Here is a 21,580-nt window from a genome sequence, read left to right as displayed (position 1 = left end):
CAACCATACTGCTAATACATTAAGTCTTCAGATAAAGATGATGTGAGAAAGGCAAATTCTTCTTTCTGGACTGGTCAATTCTATAAAGATTAAAGTTGAAAGGAATGGTATAATGATGTAGTTTAGGTTCACATGGCACTTCAGGTTTGCAACTTTCTTTGTGAGATAATGAGAAACCTCTTATGATATGAAAGAGCATACCATTCTATAAAAGGAATTCAAAGTTAATTTGGTGAAAATTTGTTTTGAAATGGCTGAGATATCCAAAAACAAAGAAGTCCTAATAAAAGGTGTAACCAACCTCTTTTCTTATTGATATTTCAAAAACCGATTCTCATCTAATAAACTTTTAATTCCTCTCAGAATTATATGCTCTATAATGTTTCATAAGTGGTTTCTATATAATCATCTCGCAAAATGTTAAAATCTGAATCCCCTGTCTCAACCAAATTACTATATACCGTCTCTTTAAATAAGCAATTGCACTTGTAAACTAAATTGGAAGCTTGTGAGGCTTTAACATCATAACTAATTGCTATCTTTGAAAGTGTTATAAAATGTAGCTTCCATCCAATTTTCGTCTTTCGTGAGATCATGAAGACAGTATACAGTCGTATAAAGTCACGTGGACTGTCTTGATTTTAACACAGAGATGAACTTCGAGTCTTTTAAAATAGTATTACGATGGTTTGCAAAAAAATGTTTCATGGAAATGATACGATACAACAAACAATGTAAAATGATGAAAGTCAAACTATTTATATACAATGCATACTAATCATACAGTTTTTCCCAATTATTTTTTGCCGCTGATACGTAAAGTCTCGGAAAAACACAGCAGTGATCCTTCAAAAACACGCAGTTTCGATCCAGATTACAACACATTGAATTTATATATATATATATGTATATATATTGTTTATACACATATACATGTATATATATATATATTATTGGTATATATTTCTATATACAAGCTACGCACCGATTCTCCTTCCTTTCTCACTTCCTATGCCACTTTATATAATATATATTGGAGTAAATATATAAACTATAATGGAGTAAAAGAAAGGTATAAGAAAAGCAGGGGGGAGGCAGAGAGAGAGAGAGAGAGAAGATAGAGAGAGAGGGAGGGAGGGAGAGAGAGACAAAGGTTTTACGAGAATGATTTATATAAAACGTAAAGAATGAAAATAATAGAATGAGATGAAGTTGTATTATTTTGATAATAAGGTATGTTTTGAAATGAAATATATGTATTGCATATTTTAATTTGTTTGTGTATAAATGTATCTTTGGTAAATTTGTTTGTGAGTACGTAACTGTAATTGAGTGTGTGTGTTTTTTTTTTTTTTAACAATGTATGATGTATTTACATGTTTTTCTGTATTGTCCTTTGTCTTTGCCTTGTGCCTCCTGTTCAATCCAGGAGACAACCTAGACTTTACATGTTACATTGTTTATTGATATAATAAAGAATGCTGAACAACAAATATATATATATATATATATATATATATATTATATCATATATATATATATATATATATATATATATACATATATATATATATATATATATATATATATATATATATATATATATATATATATAATATACTAGTGTATATTACTCATATCCTGTGGTTGAGAAAAAGCAAAGCTCGCCCAGGAATATACTTCCAGCCATAAGCCGCGACAGCAGCAGCTGCGAGGGCGCCTCCACGTAACGACGGCGTAAACAATAGGACTGCACACGCATTGTGAGCGTCCTCCACACTCACTCATCGAGCTGAACCAGTGTTGGCTGAGCTATAGGGTGCACGTACATAATTATGTACAGCGTTCCGTCTCCAGCCAATATACCCCTCGGGCTCTTCATTGCAGCTCAGTCGATGACACAGCTCTACATGCCGCAGTTGCACTGGCTAGTCTGCTGTATTGAAGTACCTGCCGACAGGTGGAGATTTCGAAACCGTCAGATGTTCAGGTAGGAGACAGTCACCGCTGTATTTCTTCGCTTACGAAGGGCCATGTTCTTCTCCTTCGAGCTAGGTGTGGGCACCTTGTAATTCTGACGGTCGTAGCGTTTCGTTATCGATCGTTCACCATTACAGATGGGAGCCCACCTCTAAGCGTAATAAAGCTGCGGTACAGGTGTATATAGGGTGACATCGACATTGTAGGTGAGTTTTATTATGTGGTAGGCCTATATTGGTAGTTTGTTTTCTGCAGCTCCGTGGTAATGCGAGAATATACCGTTGGTATACTTCTTATGCCATGTTATAGTACTCGTACATCGTTACGAGAATGCTATGTCCTGCTACAGTGCTATGTCAAGAGATGCCCATGTTCTGAAGAGGAGCAAGCAACAAACATGCTTGACCGAAAGATCTGTCTGTATCTGGTCGTTGGGAATATGTTCCGCGGAGACTGCGTCTGGCTTCACGGATCCCCTGAGAGCGATAACGTAAAAAAAAAAAAAAAAAAAAAAAAGACTCCTCCGGACAGACGGATCTTTCTGTCAAACATGCATGAAGACTTAGACGTATACACAGACACCCGACTGGATATTTAAAGTGATGGTACAGTATTGGTGGAGATGAGAATTGGGCTTTTAACTTTTGGCGAGATACCAAGAAACACTTATGATATGGTACAGAGCTGAGCATACCATTTTAAGAGGAATTCAATGTTTATTTGATGAAAATCGGGTTTGGAATGACTGAAACATCAAGTCCAAAAACAAGGTAAAAAGCGGTTGTAATAAGTGTGGGTCCCACACTTTATTAGAATCGCTCTTTTTTGGATATCTCTGCCATTTCAAAACCAATTTTCATCAAATAAACGTTGGATTCCTCATAGAATTACATTTTCTTTCATATTTCATCAAAGGTTTCTCATTATCTCACCAAAAATGTTAGAAACCTAAAATTAGGTCTCAACCAAAACTATACAATCCCTTTAATGACTTTATACAGGCATAATAGAGGTAGAGGTAATCTGGAGAGGGAGAGAGAGTTTTTAGAAGAGATATTCACTCTGTCTTTAATGTTATTATGAAATGCTTCTCATTTTATGCTTCTCATGTTATGAGAATAGAATCTTCAAATTCTCAATTTTTTATCTAATACTGTTATATTTTTCAAAATAATAGAAATGATTACAGGGATGATCGTACGCTGGCCACTGCCTGAACCGCAAGGCTGAACTACATACTTGATTATGTTTAATGAGGAACAAGATCGAGTACATAAGAGTCGCCTTCTCCATGCTGCAGATTTCGTTCATGAGTCGCCTGAAAACGAATGACGAATTCTGTAAAGAATATTCCTGACAATACTAGAATAAAAGTGGATGTATCTGTAATCGGATGGGAATTGGTGTGAAATATAGGCAAGGAGCTACAGTGTGCCTTGTATTGTGTTGCTTTTCTATAGATCTCATTAGCGCAGTGGGATGTGTATAATGCTGCATCCGAATGGAACTGTTTAAAAGCTAAGACTTGGTCTATTTCTAGCGTGAAACGCCTCGGGGTTGAGCTTTCCTTTTGCCGAAACTCAAAGGTGTGAAAAAATACACCCGCAAAACAAAACAAAGCAAAGCGCAGACAATGTTAGTGTTTAAATTTCATTATGTGTAGGCCTATATAATCTATGCAGTCTCGTGCATATTTTTTTTTTTATGACTACTTGTGTGTAAGTACAATTTGTATGTGTTTGTGTGTCAACAGTATGGTTATTCCCTGTGCTCTCTAATTTTCATGTTGCATAAGTTAGGGTGCGATATTGATCTCTTAAATATCATAATCTTCTAATTTCCTGTTCACTGCATATGGTAGAACTTTGCTCGTACCCTGGATGTGTTGATTCTTATATAGTGACCCCGATTATTCACCGATGATTCATTTTCCCCACTGTCCGTACTTTTGGGTACGGAGATGCTGGCAGGCAGTTAGTTGGAGGCTTTCCAAGCCAACGAGGAATCACAATCATTTAATATCATATCCGCATTTTAACTGCGAATAATCGGAGCTCAGTATTTGCAAATGCGTCACGTTATATTGGAAAGGTTCCTCCTACGATGAGAGAATATACTAAACTTCTCTGTATGAAATATTTATAGGGTTTGTTCTCTGGTAACAAAGCATTGCAGGTGTTTTGCTTAGTACAACAAAAGTGGGAGTACTATCAAAATCCGATTTGCAATGCATCAATTTTTCACCTTGCAGACAAATTAATTGTAGTTTCTGTACTCATGAAGGACAAGCAGTGTGTTTATGGTGCGCATAAAAAAGTCTATATATCATAACGCCTTCAGTTATATTTATTTGATCTCTCCGATACAGGGAAGTAAATCTACTTTCGATTCATCAGCAACGGACGACAACAGACAGAGACAATGGCGGACGAAAGCCTGCCCGGATTCAGCGCGCTGGTCCAGGGGGAGACCGAGGACTTGCCAGAGCAGGAATCCAACATCGTGCGGATTTTTATGAGCTCTACTTTCACTGGTAATTTAGACGGCGCAAATTAGTCCTTGGTTGAAAAATGATCGCAACATCCGCAAGCGTGGTTGAACTTGGAAGTATAGTATTTCATCCCTTGTGATGCTATTATTACATGATGTCATTTAGTTTACTTGTTTAGATTGTTACGTTTCATTTGGTTTCGTTCATTACATTTTATAGCTGATTAGATATGGAATATTTACATCGATGTTGAAAGAGATGCATTGTAGTCATGTAGATGTCACTTCCATGTTATCACAAGAAGTTAAGAACTTGAAAATAAGTTATTGTGAAGGAAATATTTCTAATGTTGATTAAAAAATGATTTCATTTTTCTCACAGCGAGGCAATGAAGAACCCAATACCAAGATAAAATACACCATACTCGATTTTCCTCTGATTCTTATACGTTTTGTGTTGTAGTGCACTATTTGTGATTCTACACAATATGTGCTGTATTTTTCGTGGGTATTTGCGTTTGTTGTCGTTGTTTTTTCCTACTTTTTTAAACCGCTGACATTCACTGAAAGTAGTTATTCACAACTGTGGATATGTGGGACAGGTTAGTGTGAAAGATATTCATTTGTTGAATGATTACTAGAGGAAAGTTCGCGTCACAGCCTGATATCTATTAATTTTTAATGCTTACGTCATTGGACAAGATGTTCCTTTAATCACTAACAATTCCCTTCTCGACCAAGGTGTATGAATTTAAAGGATGTGTACTGTTCTGGTTGTGAGTATTCAGAAACCACTCTTTGAGATGTCAAAGATCATGCAATTCTAAAGGGTATCAACAGTTTAGTTGATGAAAATCGGTTTTGAAATGGCTAAGATATCCAAAAACAAGGTAAAACAAAGAGATCCTAATAAAAGGCGTGGCCTGTCGCCTTTTATTATAATCACTTTTTAGCTCACCTCAGCCAAAGGCTCAAGTGAGCTATTGCGATCGCCCTTCGTCCGTCGTCCGTCGTGCGTCGTGCGTCGTGCGTCGTGCGTAAACTTTTTACATTTTCATCTTCTTCTTGAAAACCCCAAGACCGATTTTCATCAAACTTGGCATGTAGCATCCCTAGGGGGTTAGGAACTCAATTTGTCAAAATGGGCACCATGCCCCACCCAGGGGGCCCCCAGGGGGCCCAACCCCCCCCCAAAAAATTAAGGAATCTGTAAAAATCTTTTTCTCTAGAACCAGAAGTGATAGAGCTAAGTTAATACTATGAGTTAGTACGTTGATGACTGTAGTTTCAAGTTTGTTCATGGCAGAATCAGGGGTGCCCCCTTGGGACCCAGGGGAGAGGGGTGGGGAGGGGTCCTAATGGGGCCTAAATTGTACATTTTCATCTTCTTCTTGAGAACTCCATGACCCATTTTCACCAAACTTGGCAGGTAGCATCCCTAGGGGGTTAGGATCTCAATTTTTTTTTTAAATGGGCCCCATGCCCCACCCAGGGGGGGGGGGGCCCCAGAGGTGCCCCAAACCCCCAAAATTCACGGAATTTTAAAGGAATCTTTAAAAATCTTCTCTAGAATCAGAAGTTATAGAGCTAAGATAATACTATGAGTGAGTACATTAATGACTGTAGTTTCAAGTTTGTTCATAGCAGATCCAGGGGTGCCTCTTGTGGGGGCGGGGGGGGGGGGTGGGAAGGTCCAAATGGGGGCCTGAATTGTGCATTTTCATCTTCTTCCTGAAAACCTTATTATATTGGATTTTCGTCAAACTTGGCAGGTAACATCCTTAGGGGGTCAGGATCTCAATTTATCAAAATGGGCACCATGCCCCACCCAGAGGGCCCCAGGGGGCCCCAATCCCCCCAAATTAAGGAATCTTAAAAATTTGGGCCCTTATTGTACATTTTCATCTTCTACTTGAGAATGCCTAGTCAAATGTTAGTAGAGCTGTGAATAATTTAGATTAGTGACTGCGTGAAAGGTGAACTTGCGATACTCAGGTGAGCGCTAGACCCGCGGGTCTCTTGTTTTGATATGTCAACCATTTCAAAACCAATTTTCATCAAATAAACGTTAAATCCTTCTTAAAATTACATGTTCTTTCGTATTTCATGAGAGGTTTCTCATTTTCTTACTTAGGAATGTTCAAAACATGAATCCCCACCTCAACCAGTGCTGTACAGTCCCTTTTAAAGAATACCTACCGATGCTGGGGTGGTGATGATAATGACAGGGTCATCTCGTAGAGCAATGGAAATACTGAAGCGGCAAGCTTGGGTGACAAAGACCAACTTCATCATTCATGGGTCTTATTGGAATGCTGCCACAAATTGAAGTAATGCGTAGCAAAATACTCACTGATACAACTTTGTAAAGGTGGATGACCATCGGGCCAGATATACAAGAAAGGCACGAATTGAGTAAATCCATGCCCTGTACATTATTACATTATGGAATACTATGTACGGCTTTGTATCATCGCATGATTTGTCGCAGATATGAAAGAGGAGAGGAACAAGCTGATCCGAGAAGTGTTCCCGGAACTGCGGCGATTCTGCCAGACGCGGGGACTCGAATTCGAGGTGGTGGACATGAGGTGGGGCGTGCGAGACAGCGCCACGGCTGACCACTTGACCTCCGCTCTCTGCCTCGCCGAAATAGACCGATGTAAGCGCATGTCGCAGGGTCCCTATCTCGTGGTGAGTATTTGTAGAAGAAGCTTTCAAACGTAAACTTTACTGGAATGCGCCCGGTTCCAAAGCAAAATGTTCGACTGAAATTACCCCCAATTATAATTGCCAGTAGATTATTCCATGAAGTAAATCAAATATAAATCACTTGATTTTTATTTCTTTGAAAGGGTTTCCTCGGCGACAAATACGGTTACCGTCCTCTTAATGCCAACGTCGAATCCACAACTTTCGAAAAGCTCTTGGGGATCATGTTAGAGCATGCCGACGTCGTCGATGCAGATGTGGTCGACCTCGTCAAGAAGTGGTACCTGCAGGATACGAACGCCGTGCCGCCCGTCTACACCCTGCAGCCGATCACGAAGCACCTGATTGAGTACTACGACTCCACAGACCCAGAGAAACAGGAGGCAGCTAGGAACACGTGGTGGGCGATGTTCGACAAGATGCGGAAGGCCTTCGACGAGGCGGCGCGTCTCGCCACCGAGGCCGGCATCTACAGCGCTGAAGAAATGCACCCATTCATCATGTCAGGTCAGTTAGAAACACGGGAACGGGGATTTTGTAGTATGCGTCGTATAGCGCGCGCGCTACCTTGTACTTCTTGGAGCTCTCAGCTTCATGTATATATCAGTTATATATACCGGAGTAACATAGTCGGGGATATATCAACGTGATTTTGAAGAATGAGAATTAAATGCCTGTCTCGACGATGCGCAGATGCGCGGCTTAAATGTGGATAGTGAGACGAGAGCTGTATAGACACAGTGTAATGAATCTTTAATGTTGCTAAACTGCTTAGCGAAGATGTCGTCTTCACCGTATCTTTTTTTTTTTCTGTTGAAGAGAATATTATGCAAAAACAATAGCAAGTTTAATTATCATTATGCTGCAGAAATTGATTAATCAGTGACTGACGCAACGAAATTAAAAATATGAATTGTCGTTGCATGAAGATACTTTCCATTATTTTGACAACCAGGAGAGGTTTGTAAGAATAAAAACAAACACACATACAAACAAAGAAACTAACAAACAAACGTGTTGTATCGTTTTGCTTTTTCAGTGACCGAGGAAGAAATTCGGCATGGGATTGAGGGCAATGGCAACATTTCGGAATCATGTCTTTTCTTCATCCGGGAATTCACGGGATTGGAACCCTCCTTTGAGCAGAGAGGCACCATATCAAAGTTCGTTGACCTGATGACGGACGAGTACGTATTCCTGTATCATCTTCAATCGCAAACAGCTTTTTTTTCCATTTTTTGTTCTTAATGCGAAATTATATCCACGGTAACGTGAATGTTATTCCATGATCGCCTTAGAGAATCGATTAAAAAAGACACATGCCATTTCTGTGGCGGTATTGTTAAGACGGAATACTACGTTTATTACCAAGATATAAGTAATGGAAATAAGTGATGTACAGTTTTCTGCCATAGGCAGCGGAAAGAAAGTGTAAACCGTACCCTTTATATTTCTTATCAATATGTCCGTGTCCGTAAGTCTAATTCCATGTTTGTCTTCCCGCGCAAGTTCTGTCTTAAGAATACTTTTTAGGGCAGTCCAGATACTAAAGTGCGTTTTCAGAAAGTTTCTCACGAAATGCCTATCGTCATTACAATCATTTTGTAAGGGCCAATTTTGTTGTGCTGTTGTCGATGGATATTCGCTACAATAAGTCATGTTGTACGTGACTTGCGCGATAATTCGTGATACTTTACTTACGGTGATCGACACATTTTATTTTGACATTATAGTTCCATGCAGGTTTTTTTTTTCGAAAAAAAGCAACGTCCAAACAGCAGAAGCTGAAATTCTCACTCAACACTAGTAAAGAATATGCCCTTGTGTGAGGTGTAAAGTCTTCGCGTTATTTAGATTTTGCGATTTACATCTTATGTAACGATCTTTTTGCATCAAATTTTGTATTCCCGTATATCTCTTCTCTCCCTCAGGGAAGCCGGGACTACAAGTTACAACGAGTTGAATCGAGAACTAATGGCGAAACTGAAAACCGAGTTCATACAGGGCGCGGTACCTTCCGAGGCCCTGCACAGGTACACCGTGCCGTGGAGCGTCAACGGCTTGGACCCGACCAACTGTCCAGAGCATGCCTCATACCTGGCAGAGATGAGCAGCGTCTTTGAGGGCAGGATAAAGGCCATGATAGAGAAGAGACTGGAAGGTCGAAAGTCAAGGGGGTGCGTTATCCCCATGATATCGACGCTCTACCAGGAACTACTGCATCATGCATCGTTTTCGAAAACGAAGTGCAAGTGAGTTAAAGTGACCATAAGCTTTCTTTTCATAACATGTTGAAGCGTATCAGGGCAATTACCCCCGAGGGCAATTGCCCCCCCCCCCCCCCCCCCCCCCGCAAAATACTGGTTAATGATAAGGTTCCAGTAAAGATTAGGGTTAGGATTAGGTTTACGGTTAGAGTTTGGGTTAGGGTTATGATTAGGTTCAGGGTTAGGATTAGGGTCAGGGGAAGGGTCCGGGGTATTTGCCCTACACCCGTTGAAGTGTAACCTGCTGTCCGCGACGCGAAATCGTGAAATAATGCGGTAAACTTATACGTTTCTTCTACTCGTGTGCACTTAATTGGCTTATGATGACAATCATGATTGTGTGTAATGTACTGGCGAGTATATTGTGTTTCAAGTGATATGCGGGAATTTGAATAAAAAAAACAACAACAACCCTCAAAGAACTTCTATTTAACTGTCAATGTTTTGCTTTGATCTATTTTGCGTCATTTTCACTTGACGTGAACTACGGTGCACTCGGACCGTTAATAACGACTCGAGCACGGGTATAACGGGAATTCTCGTTACAATGGAGTAAGAATTCAGGTCTCCAGAGTCTACATAATTACATGAATATAATATTTACATAGTGTACTGTTCGGCTATCAGCGAAATTTGGAAATAACGGAAGAAAACCGCCGATCCGAAAAACTTCGTTATAATAATAGGAGTGCACTGTCATTCGGTATGAGACTCTAGACCCGTTTTGGCTGGCAAACTCTCACGGTCAATTCTCGCTCCTACAGGGACTTTCACGGCAGAGAAGAGGTCCTGTCTTCCATCCGGTCCTACTGCCAGGGCAACTCTTGTAAGCCCATCGTGGTGCACGGTGTCTCAGGGTCCGGTAAGACGTCCGTGATGGCCATGGTCGCCAAGCTCGCCAAACAATGGCTGGGGAAGAACTGTGTGGTGGTGCTGCGATTCCTTGGCACATCGGCAAGGAGTTCCTCGATACTTACCACCATCCAGAGCATGTTTGCACAGGTTTGTTTTTCTCCAGTGACATAATGTAAATAAACTTAGTTTGTTTTTCATATATCGCAAATTTGGTCCACACACACTCATATATATATATATATATATATATATACATTTTATACATGTATATACGTAATTACGTATGTATATGAAGAGTTTGCTTCCAAAAAGCGCTACAACTATCATTAATAGCGTCTTTTGGAAGCAAGCTCTTCGAATCCTCGATTCTGATAAGTTGAAATCGGGGACATGAATTCAATAATTACTTGCAGCCAAATGGTATATGAACCAACTGCTTTTTGTTAGGTACTTGTGAGGTACGTACGCATCGCAATGCTTGGAACGTCTGTATGGCAGCGTCTGATGTGTGAATTGGCCGGCGTGATCTCGATCAACCAAGTGAATTTGATTTACAATGTATTTTCATTCCGTGTATTAAACAGATGTGGACTAGTTTCATTTGAGGCACTGTTGGAATTGTCGTCCCTCGAGATCTCATCTCTATGCTATGACCACGTTACGACCCTCTGGGCAAGCTCCTCCAATCTTTGCACGGAGTTGAGATTCATCGTGCCAATGATATAAAAAATGCCCTTAAAATCAATGCTATTATGTATACTTGTCATAATAAAATATCATTTAGTTGAGCATGGCGCGCGAGGCCGATAGCTTCGTGAATATAAATCCTGCGTGAAAGCTGAATAACAGTGTCTATAAATTTACATCTGTCTGAGATTCTCGCAATACATGCATTTTTATCGACATTTTCTCCCTTAAATGTGTATCTTGTCTTATCGGTTCCATCCATTTAGATCTGCTTTGCGTATGGAGAGAAACCTCCTCATGGTAATCACATGCGAGACTTCTCCGAACTGGTTCAGGTCTTCAACGCACTGATAAGACGTCTTCCATCAAAGGACAAGCCCTTGCTGCTGCTTTTCGACAGCATAGATCAGCTCAACGACAACAACAACGCACATAAGATGAACTGGTTGCTCAAGATCCTCCCAGAGAACACTTACATCGTGGTCTCCATGCTGCCGAAAGAGCACAATTGCCTTGGTAATATTCGTATGACTCTCACGGACCCAATGGCGTACGTTGCAGTCGAAGCTATCCCCCAGGACACTGCCATCACGATCATTGGTGGCTGGCTCGAGAGCAGAAAGAGGAAACTCTCCCAGGAGCAGATCGATGCGGTTTCGGCAGTTTTCAACAAGTGTCCGCGACCTCTGTTCCTGAAGTTGCTCTTCGAGGAGTTTGCGACATGGCCATCGTACAAGAAAATAGGGGACATCGAGCTTCCGGGAGACGTTGTCGAGGCAATCACATATCTTTATAAAGATCTTGAAGATCGCCACGGAGAAATCTTTGTCTCCCATGCCCTTGGATACCTGACTGCAGGAAAGAGTGGACTCACAGAAGCAGAAATGGAGGACGTTCTCTCTTGTGATGACAAGGTCCTGAACGATGTGTACCAATACTGGGATCCACCAGTTACGGGTGTCGTCCGCATTCCTTCCTCCGTTTGGAAACGGTTGCGATACGACATTTCCGAGTTTGTTGTGGAGCGACAAGCTGGTGGGAAGACTGTTCTTGCATGGTATCATCGCCAGTTCATTGAAACTGCCAACAGACGGTATCTAGGTGATGCAGAAACCAAAGAGTCGCGGCATGGCCTGCTTGCAGACATGTTTCTTGGGGAGTACAGTAATGGAGCCATCAAACCAATAAGGCTAGAAAGGCGCCACAAGGATTTCCCAGACGCCGACCGCCAAGTAGCGCCGCAACCCCTCATGTACGGTGACGATGTCTTCAATATCAGGAAGCTCCAAGAGCTGCCGTACCATCTGACTTATTCTAAGCAGAATGGCAACGTTCCTGAAGGATTGGTAGAGCACATCATGTACAACTTTGAATGGATTTTGACGAAGTTGAGAGCCCTGTCTTTCATTAACGTCATCAATGATTTCAAGGAATATGATGAAGAAAGTGCTCTCTTGATCGATGCTATGTACCTTTGTGGAAGTAACCTAAAAGAAGACCCATTCTCCCTAGCAGGGCAGTTAATAGGGCGAATTGCAGACTTTGTAGAAATGTACCCAAATCTTGATCGACTCATTCACGGAGCCAAATTGTGGGTCCAACAGACCGACAAACCTTTGATCATTCCTCGCGGAGCATGCCTAATCCCACCAGGAGGGCAGCTGAAGACATCGCTTGCTGGTCACCCATCCAGGGTGGAAGCCGTCGCATGCACAACGTCTGCCGATACTCTGGTGACCGTGTGCAAAGATGGTTCAGGAAAACCCATGGCGAATGTCTGGGACGTGGCAACAGCAGAGCTTGTCCACACGCTGCAAGTCGGAGGGTCAGCTAAAGCTTCGGGGAAAATTTCTCTATCTTTGAGTCATAGCAATAAGCATGTCATATTTGGTTGTCAGACGTTGGGCTTCTTTGAACTCACGAGCGGAGAGTGCTTGTTGCGACTGGAGACGGGCGATGACTTTGCTCTCAGCTCCTTTCAGATCAGCAGTGATGACAGTGTGGCGACAGCTGGATCCGAGAAAGGAACGAATGTGTACATGTGGGATCTAAATGACGGAACGCTAACAGCTACACTGGAACATCCGGAGAATGTCAGATTTGTCTGCTTCGAAACAGCAACGGAACTTTTTTCGGTCTGCCAGGATGGTTTCATCAGGCACTGGTCCGTTGAATCCAAGGAGTGCCTGCACAGCATCGAAGCCCACGGAGCAGGTGAGGTGAAGGCGTTTGCTCATATCAAATCCGCGAGCTCCATAGTTACAGGAGGAAAAGATGGCATTATCAAAATCTGCAAGTACACAGAGAAGCCGGCTGCACCTCAAGGACTCCTGGAAGGACATCGGAAAGGAATTTCTTGTCTGCTTGCGCTGACTAACAAGCTGATTGCGTCAGGTTCGGAGGATTTTTCGGTGCGTGTTTGGGACATTGAACAACACGCAGCTGTGATAGTATGCCATGGTACGTATTCACACAAGTGTTTTATACTTTATAACCGTTTATAGTTGTTGTAAGACGTTAATATTCTTATAAAAAAATGTAAGTTTTTCATTCACCACATGTATTGCTAGTTTATTTCCACGCTTATTAATCTGATAAACTTTACACGAACACCCTATGCAGTCACGCACTCGGAATTGTAATACACTTATTGTACTGCATTATATGTCTTTGATTTTGTATTTCCACTTGATCACTAATCAATCCAATTTGATAAAGTACACTTAGTTTATTCTTAGACACTTAGATTACACTTAGTTTATTCATTTGTTAATTTTCTTTTGGTTACCAAAGATTTATTCAGTTAACATTTCTGACCGATGTTCTGTGTTGTATTGATGACGTCCACTTATCACTTGGCAATCCATAGCTACCGAAATTTTGGTATTTCGCTGTGTGACAAATCAAAGCATATACATACCTTACTGCATATTGCACGTACCATATTTGCCAGAATTGGCAGTGCTATGTTTTCTTCTACTAAAAGCTTTGAACCCCGCTTTGGACCACTCCCCAAATTATCAGAATTTTTATGGAGTTAGACTGCGTACATATCCATGACGTATAAGAGCCGGGCGTAAGAGTTGACTTAAAGACCGTTTACTGTCTCACTGTAGACCTGAACCGGTAATTGCCTTTGATTCTTGGCTAATCACCATAATGATATCAGTGAACTTCGTTGTTATTCTGATGCCAAGGTCATGAAGGAAACATAACCTGTCTGTGGTATGGACCACGTGACCCCGATGATCCAACGGGGAGAGACATACTGGTGTCGGGATCCAAGGATGACTGTCTCAAGGTGTGGGATCTGAACCAAAGCGATGCTGCGTGTCCTCTCATCACTACCTTGGAGGGTCACTCCTCCTGGATCTCTGACGTCACAGGGTCATCCAAGCAGACCATCTACACCGCATCCAACGACAAGAGTGCCAAAGTGTGGGACTACAGAAGGAAAATCGTGAGTGGCACATTGTTGCATGAATGGAAATCTACTGCTGAATGACGCACTGACAAAAGTACTGACTGTTAGGCTTGGGCTTTCCGTGTGTGAAATATATTTCAAATTATCAGTTGGCCCGCCAAGTTTGAACAATGCAGTCATCACAACGGAAGACTGAGAAATGGCATAATAGAATGATGGGGATAATGTTTTCCTGTCTTGTCTTCATTGTTTTATTGCCTTTCCATTCCTCTTTCAAGCTTAACTAAATAACCACCTCTTTAACATTATATTGAATACGTGAAGGTTTATCAAAATCATTCATGTGTGTTGCTGAAAAACTAGCGGACAACAAAATGATAAAGTTTTGGGTGTGACCTAGACAGAACATCTTGTCCAAGGATGATCATACAGAAGTGCAAGACTCTACCTCAGCATATCTTATTTGTCGATTTAATTTTAGTCTAGATCCCAATCACACTGTGGTGTCTATTGTGAACGTCATCCTCTCTGTCGCTCTTCTCTCCCATCATGCATCTCTCTCTCTCTCTCTCTCTCTATCCCTCACTCTCTGTTGACAAACTTTAGGTGATGAAGCGAGAGAGACACAACGGACACGCGTATGGTCTGACCTTAGCACCGGACAAATCGACGGCCGTGACAAGCGGCAAGGAGGACAGCGTCAAGTTTTGGAACTTTGCCAGCTGCGAAGTTTTCAGACAGGAGGTGGGGTTTGTCTACACATTCCTCATCAGTCGGGACGGGAAGAAGCTGATTGGTGGGCTGAAGGAAGAGGGCGTGGTCAGGGTGTGGGACTTGGACCAAACTGGCCAATCAGATCCACCCTTTGACCTCCAGGAGCACAAGAAGGGAATCCTGTGCATGGCACTGGGGCGCGATGATGAGGTGGTGACTGGGTCCAAGGACATGATGGTGAAAGTCTTGAAACTCGACAACAAGTCTTGCAGGCTTACTTTGGAAGGTATGTAATTTAAAGGAGAATAAATCCTGAATACTGGTATATTATGTGAATTCAGGGAATGCAGAAATATTATTAGAACGCATCAGCGAAGTTGGAGGAAAATCAGACAATCCATACATATGTGAAATCACAAATAATAGTCTTCTCATCCATCGATGACTGCACCAAAACTTTGAAAATTCTAAACTTTTCAGCGGATTTTCTGAATTTCATCAAACTTTGCTGATGTTTCCTATGCTGAGATGTGTTCATTTTGTCTTTTACAGGGCATGAAGGTTCGGTGGAGCTTGTGGATACCGCAATGCAGGGGGAAGACATCTTCATTGTGTCAGGGGACAGCACAGGCATGCTTAGGATCTGGAACTATGATACGGGAGAATGTCTGCTCTCTGCAAAGGAGCAGGAGATTGCAGTGAGATGTCTGGCTGTATGTAACAATGGTCAGTGTAGAATGCATATAATTATACATGTATTATATCTATATCTATATCTATTTCTATATCTATATATGTATATGTATATATATACATATATTAAAAAATGTCCAGACCGGGGGGGGGGGGGGGGGGGGGGGGGATTTTATGAAGCCTTTCGTCAGATTTTTTTTTTCTGACAAACTGTTATAAGCTACTGAAATCCTTGCATCTGACTGGTTGAGAGCAAGTTTGTCAGAAAGAATATCCGACAAAATGCTTCATGAAATGCCCCCATGAATCTGAATCTTCAAAATCTCTTAAGACTCTGAATGCTTTAAAGGGATGGTACAGTATTGGTGGAGATGAGAATTGGGCGTTTAACTTTTTGTGAGATACCAAGAAAACACTTATGATGTAGTACAGAACATACCATTTTAAGAGGAATTCAAAGTTTATTTGATGAAAATCTGGTTTGGAATGACTGAAACATCCAAAAACGAAGTAAAACAAAGCGATCGTAGTAAAGTGTGGGTCCCACACTTTATTAGAATCACTCTTTTTGGGATATCTCAGCCATTTCAAAACCAATTTTCATCAAATAAACGTTGAATTAATCAAAGAATTACATGCTCTTTCATATTTCATACGAGGTTTCTCATTATCTCACCAAAAAATGTTAGAAACCTGAAATTAGGTCTCAGCCAAAACTATACGATCCCTTTAATGTTAAGAATATGAGATGAGGAGATTCAGCAAGTCGACTTACACAGGACTGGAAGTATAGGAAAATGAGAAGATTGTTTTCTCATCCTACAGAAATTCATTTTTATTCTAGTTCCTTCATCTTGCCTTCTTGTCTTCCTACGCTAAACAAATTGAATTACCAAATTCATGCAACCAATCTTCTCCTCTTCTCCTCCCAAACAAAGTTTCCAAATTTAATCTTGTCATCTTATGTTTTTTTTTTTTTTAAATCAGTTCCAATGTCTTGTTGAATCCTTTTGTGTGCTTTGAGGGCTAATTGGCACAGAAAACCCTTTACACTGTAGTTGCAGATGCTGTCCATAGTCCCTGGTACAGAAAGGGTTAACCTGATGCATAAACAGAATCATGGACTAAGCAATGATGAAACATTTTTACAGGATTGAGTTTATGAAAGAATTGCATGGCATAACACATGCCATTGTAACAAATGCTGCAGCCATCATAGGCAAATTTGTGGTCAGAGATACACCTGTACTGTATTTCATGTTATATGCCGATTATGTGATATACATGTACACGTATACAATGTATATATTTATATATATATATATATATATATATATATATATATATATATACATGTATATACATGTATATTTGTATAATTTATTTGAATAATATGTAGGTTCATATGTGCTTGTAGTTGCAGGTGTGTATGTACTATACTTATGTTACACTGTTGTTTGTATTTGTTTTATGACACTCCCACCTTTTTGTACAAATTGTTAATCCTGCGTTGCAATAAATTTGTATAATTGGGATATGGTATTACATGTAATTGAAATAACATGATGAAATATATGTAAGTGTATATATACAATTGTATATATATATATATATATATATATATATATATAGGTATATCTTCATGAATCAAAGAGTAGCATGATACTCTTCTGCTTCCTCTGATAGGTCGCTATGCTGCCACTGGCATTGGGAACACATGTCTCCTCTGGTCACTGCAAGGCGACTCCATGGGCAAGGTGGTCAAGAGACTGACCATTCACACGGCAGAGGTCATCTGCGTCGGCTTCACCAATGACGGAAAGAGGATCGTGTCGGGGTCTCACACTGGTCAGAACCAGCTACACGTGTGGAACTTTCTGGAAGATGACGATTCCAAAGACCAGTGAGTGGGATCATACTGAGATGACAGAAAAACAGACACAGATGTGCCAAAGGGATCTTGTGCTCTGTACCCCAAAACAGTACCCAAAGACAATATAGAACTTGGCATAGGCCTTTAGTATTTATAGATGTTGGGAAGAGATGGTTGAAATACGTACTAGCAGTCTAACTAGCCAAATTTACTGGAAATGTGACCCAGTTGTTTAAAACAGGATGAAATTGCTCAAAGAAAAGCAATTTGTGGACAAATTGTAACAAAGGAGATAGTTGACGACAGAAAAGATGAAGTCACACAGGAGATACAATGTATCAGTTCAGTTTCTGACAGTGCAACAAGTCCTCGTAAAGGCATTTGCGAGTTATCCATTTGTAGAGTTACGAGTGCAACACTTTTGAACAGATATGACCAGTCTGTGTGTGGGTACATTAAAAAGTGTGGTCTGCCTATTATTCCAGTGGCGTACTCTGTATAAACCGTATCTACTTCTTTGTTTTGATGCCTTAGCTTTCTGGAGGGACACAACCATGCAATCATGGACCTACATATCTCGGATGATGACCAATACCTACTGACCGCCTCCCGAGACTGCACCCTGAAGGCGTGGCACCTGCCCACTGAAGAGCTGGTGGCCTCCTTCGACAGCAAGTCCCAAATCAAGAAATTCGACATGGCTCTGGCTGCCAACGATCACTACCGCATCGCGGCCGAAAACAAATCGGGGACAATTTTGCTCCTCGATCTACTTTTACAGGATGCGGACAGGTCTGATGAGAGGTAATAAGTTATTTCTATCCACTCTAATCAAAAGTACTTGAAATAAACCCTAGTAATAATAGCATCGAGACATACAAACCTACCATAATTCTTCCCATCTCTGGAACACATGATGTCATGTTGTGTGAGTGTGTGCTTCCTACCTCTTTTCTTATTTCACCATCTCTTCCTCTCTTTTTTCTTTCTATCTTTCATTTGTCAGTCCCCTTTATTTTCAACAACTTCCACGTACTGGCACTGGCAATGCCCTTTTTTGTGAAAGGAACATGTCTGTAATCTGTATAACAGCCAAGAGACTTCTACAGTGTACAAGATGGGTTGTGGCTCCTAAACCGATTATGTCAGGCGTAGATGAAAAAATAAAAGAAAAACAAATTTAACAACCAAAAACAGAACAAAAGTACTGGTAAAGTGAATTGTTCGTGCTCTGCATTACTCACAAAGTGTACTGGGGGTATTGGGGGTGGTAGTCGGGTGACAACTCATGTACAATCAATCTACACATTGTCTGTTGTTGTTGTTGTGGTCTTTTTTTGTCCCCGCCGAACGAGTTCGAGCAGGGGACTATGAAACGGGCTCCGTACGTGTGTGTGTCCGTGTGTCCGTCCGTCCGTGTGTCCGTCCGTCCGTGTGTCCGTGTGTGCGTCCGTGTGTGATCAAAATGTTCAAAATGCTACTCCTTCGCCATTTCTAACCCGATTTTGATTCTGTTTGCTTTATATGATAGCACTACATGGGAGCTTTGAAACTTCTATACAGAATTTCAGTTGTGACCTTTGACCTTGACCTTTGACCTATATTGTACATTTTGCTTCAAAATGCTACTCCTTCGCCATTTCTAACCCGATTTTGATTCCGTTTGCCTTATATGATGGCACTAGGTGAGGGCTTCAAAACTTCTACACAGAATTTTGACCTTTGACTTCTTTGACCTTTGACCTTGATTTTTGACCTATATTGTACATTGCCTACAAAATGCTACTCCTTCGCCATTTGTAACCCGATTTTGATTCCGTTTGCTTTATGTGATGGCATTAGGTGAGGGCTTCAAAACTTCTACCCAGAATTTTGACCTTTGACTTCTTTGACCTTTGACCTTGATTTTTGACCTGTATTGTACATTTTCCTACCAAATGCTACTCCCTCGCCATTTCTAACCCGATTTCGATTCCGTTTGCTTTATGTGATGGCACTAGGTGAGGGCTTCAAAACTTCTACACAGAATTTTGACCTTTGACTTCTTTGACCTTTGACCTTGATTTTTTTACCTATATTGTACATTGGCTACAAAATGCTACTCCTTCGCCATTTCTAACCCGATTTCGATTCCGTTTGCTTTATGTGATGGCACTAGGTGAGGGCTTCAAAACTTCTACATAGAATTTTGACCTTTGACCTCTTTGACCTTTGATCTTCATCTTTTTACCTATATTGTACATTTTGCTACTGAATGCTACTTCCGGCGGGGACATATATTACGCACCGCGTAATTTCTACTTTTCCTTGTTTTTTAGTGTATTAGTAAGAATTTTTCATGCTATGCTCTGTTGTTCTGATTTTGTCAAATTCTAGTGCCGGGGATAGCAGCATGAGTTCTGCAGCCATTGCAGGGGAGGCTCAAGCCAACCAGTCCGGCGACAATGGTACGGCTCTGCGCGGTGGAAAGGGCAACCCGCAGAGGAGTAAAACTCAAATGGACAAAGCTGGATCTAGCAGTGAGTCGAGCGGAGATCAGGGAGAGACTAAAAAATCCAGGAGAAAGAAGTCTGCTCTGTGCTTAGTATACTGAGCCAAAAACTTACAGCTGTAGAGGGATATTGGGTGACTGTAAAGCACAAACCAACATTTCATAGTCCCATGAACTTATTTATGCTGTTTCACTGGAGTCATTGTCATGACAACTATAATTTCAGTGGATGTGCTAGTCAGCTCATAGATTTGGCTGAATAACTTTCACATGGTAAAGACCAGCTGAAAAATATATTGACTGTGCTAACTGATGTCCATCATGATTTGACATCAATTTATGGATTACACATACATTGTGTACTTCCACAGACACTTATTATTCAGCACAAATTCAGTGTATTTTGTTGGTACATTGTACAAGAGACAAACCTGGTACATACAAGTCAACTTTTGTGGTTCCAAAGAATTTGACTTTGTCAAGGCTGACAGCAGTTCCATCTAAAATTCTTATTCAATGTCTCTGATCTTACTGTTATACAATTGTAGTTATAGAATGACATGAAATGAGCATGGGAACTTGTCTCATACTTCTATGGTCTGAATTACAATAGTAGCTCTCATCACAGTTAATGGATATGTCATTTGTGTTGATGCACTGTTGTGTAACACAGGTTGTACAGATGCACCCAGAAACCACAAACTTCCAGGTCACAAGTTGATACTGAAAAGTGCTGATTGCTTGTGTAAAAATTTATACAGTGATTGTCTAGTGTGTGATATTCGTTTACCTGAAGTAAAGAGTAAAGTAAGAGTTTGCAGTCTTTCAATGCTGTATGTTTTCTCGTAAAAGTATTGCCAAGGCTTCAGAGCAATCAATGTGTATACACAATTATGTAACAGAAAATGTATAATGTGAATATTGGTTTGTCTTTCAATATACTGTTGTCAAAGAGGCAGGCTGTATAACATGTGAGATATATTGTTGATTGTATGTATAAAGAACAAAATCAAATCTAGGCATTGTGCAATATTTGTGATAATGAGACATTCTCTGTTAAAAGAAAAAAAATTGAAAGAGAAAGAGTTAAAGAATTTTCATATTTGTAACTCAAAACATTGTAACTTACCAGTATGCTCATTACACATATCATATGTATGAACAGTGTGTCTCTGTGTGTGTGTTTGGGGGGGGGGGGGGGGGGGGAGGGGGAGTATATTGGAGAATGCAAATTCCAAGTGCACTGTACAAGTGAAGACTTTACATGTAGCTAGTGTACATAGCCTGTCACAAAAGTGGAATCAGTCACCAGGGAGGTGTATAACTATGGTTATGTTAGATTACAGATAAGACAATTGATGGCAAAGCTCAATAACCAGATGCTAAATTTTTGG

At 40.7% G+C, this 21,580-nt stretch overlaps 1 protein-coding gene across 1 annotated transcript; it reads left to right on the top strand.

Annotated features, from left to right (window-relative positions):
• Positions 1-4,389: 4,389 nt before the first annotated feature.
• On the top strand, positions 4,390-20,288 carry LOC140245138 (NACHT domain- and WD repeat-containing protein 1-like). The gene is made up of 13 exons (XM_072324737.1): positions 4,390-4,513; positions 6,962-7,164; positions 7,326-7,689; positions 8,222-8,369; positions 9,114-9,434; positions 10,214-10,451; positions 11,258-13,451; positions 14,189-14,451; positions 15,022-15,415; positions 15,682-15,855; positions 17,509-17,725; positions 18,230-18,499; positions 20,072-20,288. The coding sequence occupies exons 1-13, from the start codon at positions 4,402-4,404 to the stop codon at positions 20,286-20,288; spliced, it is 5,115 nt and encodes a 1,704-aa protein (XP_072180838.1). The 5' UTR covers positions 4,390-4,401.
• Positions 20,289-21,580: the final 1,292 nt, after the last annotated feature.

The sequence above is a fragment of the Diadema setosum genome, chromosome 22 (genome assembly GCF_964275005.1).
Source record: "Diadema setosum chromosome 22, eeDiaSeto1, whole genome shotgun sequence".
NCBI lineage: Eukaryota > Metazoa > Echinodermata > Echinoidea > Diadematoida > Diadematidae > Diadema > Diadema setosum.
The sequence above is the reverse complement of the archived record's forward strand: the minus strand, read 5'-3'. Positions and strand labels throughout refer to the sequence as shown.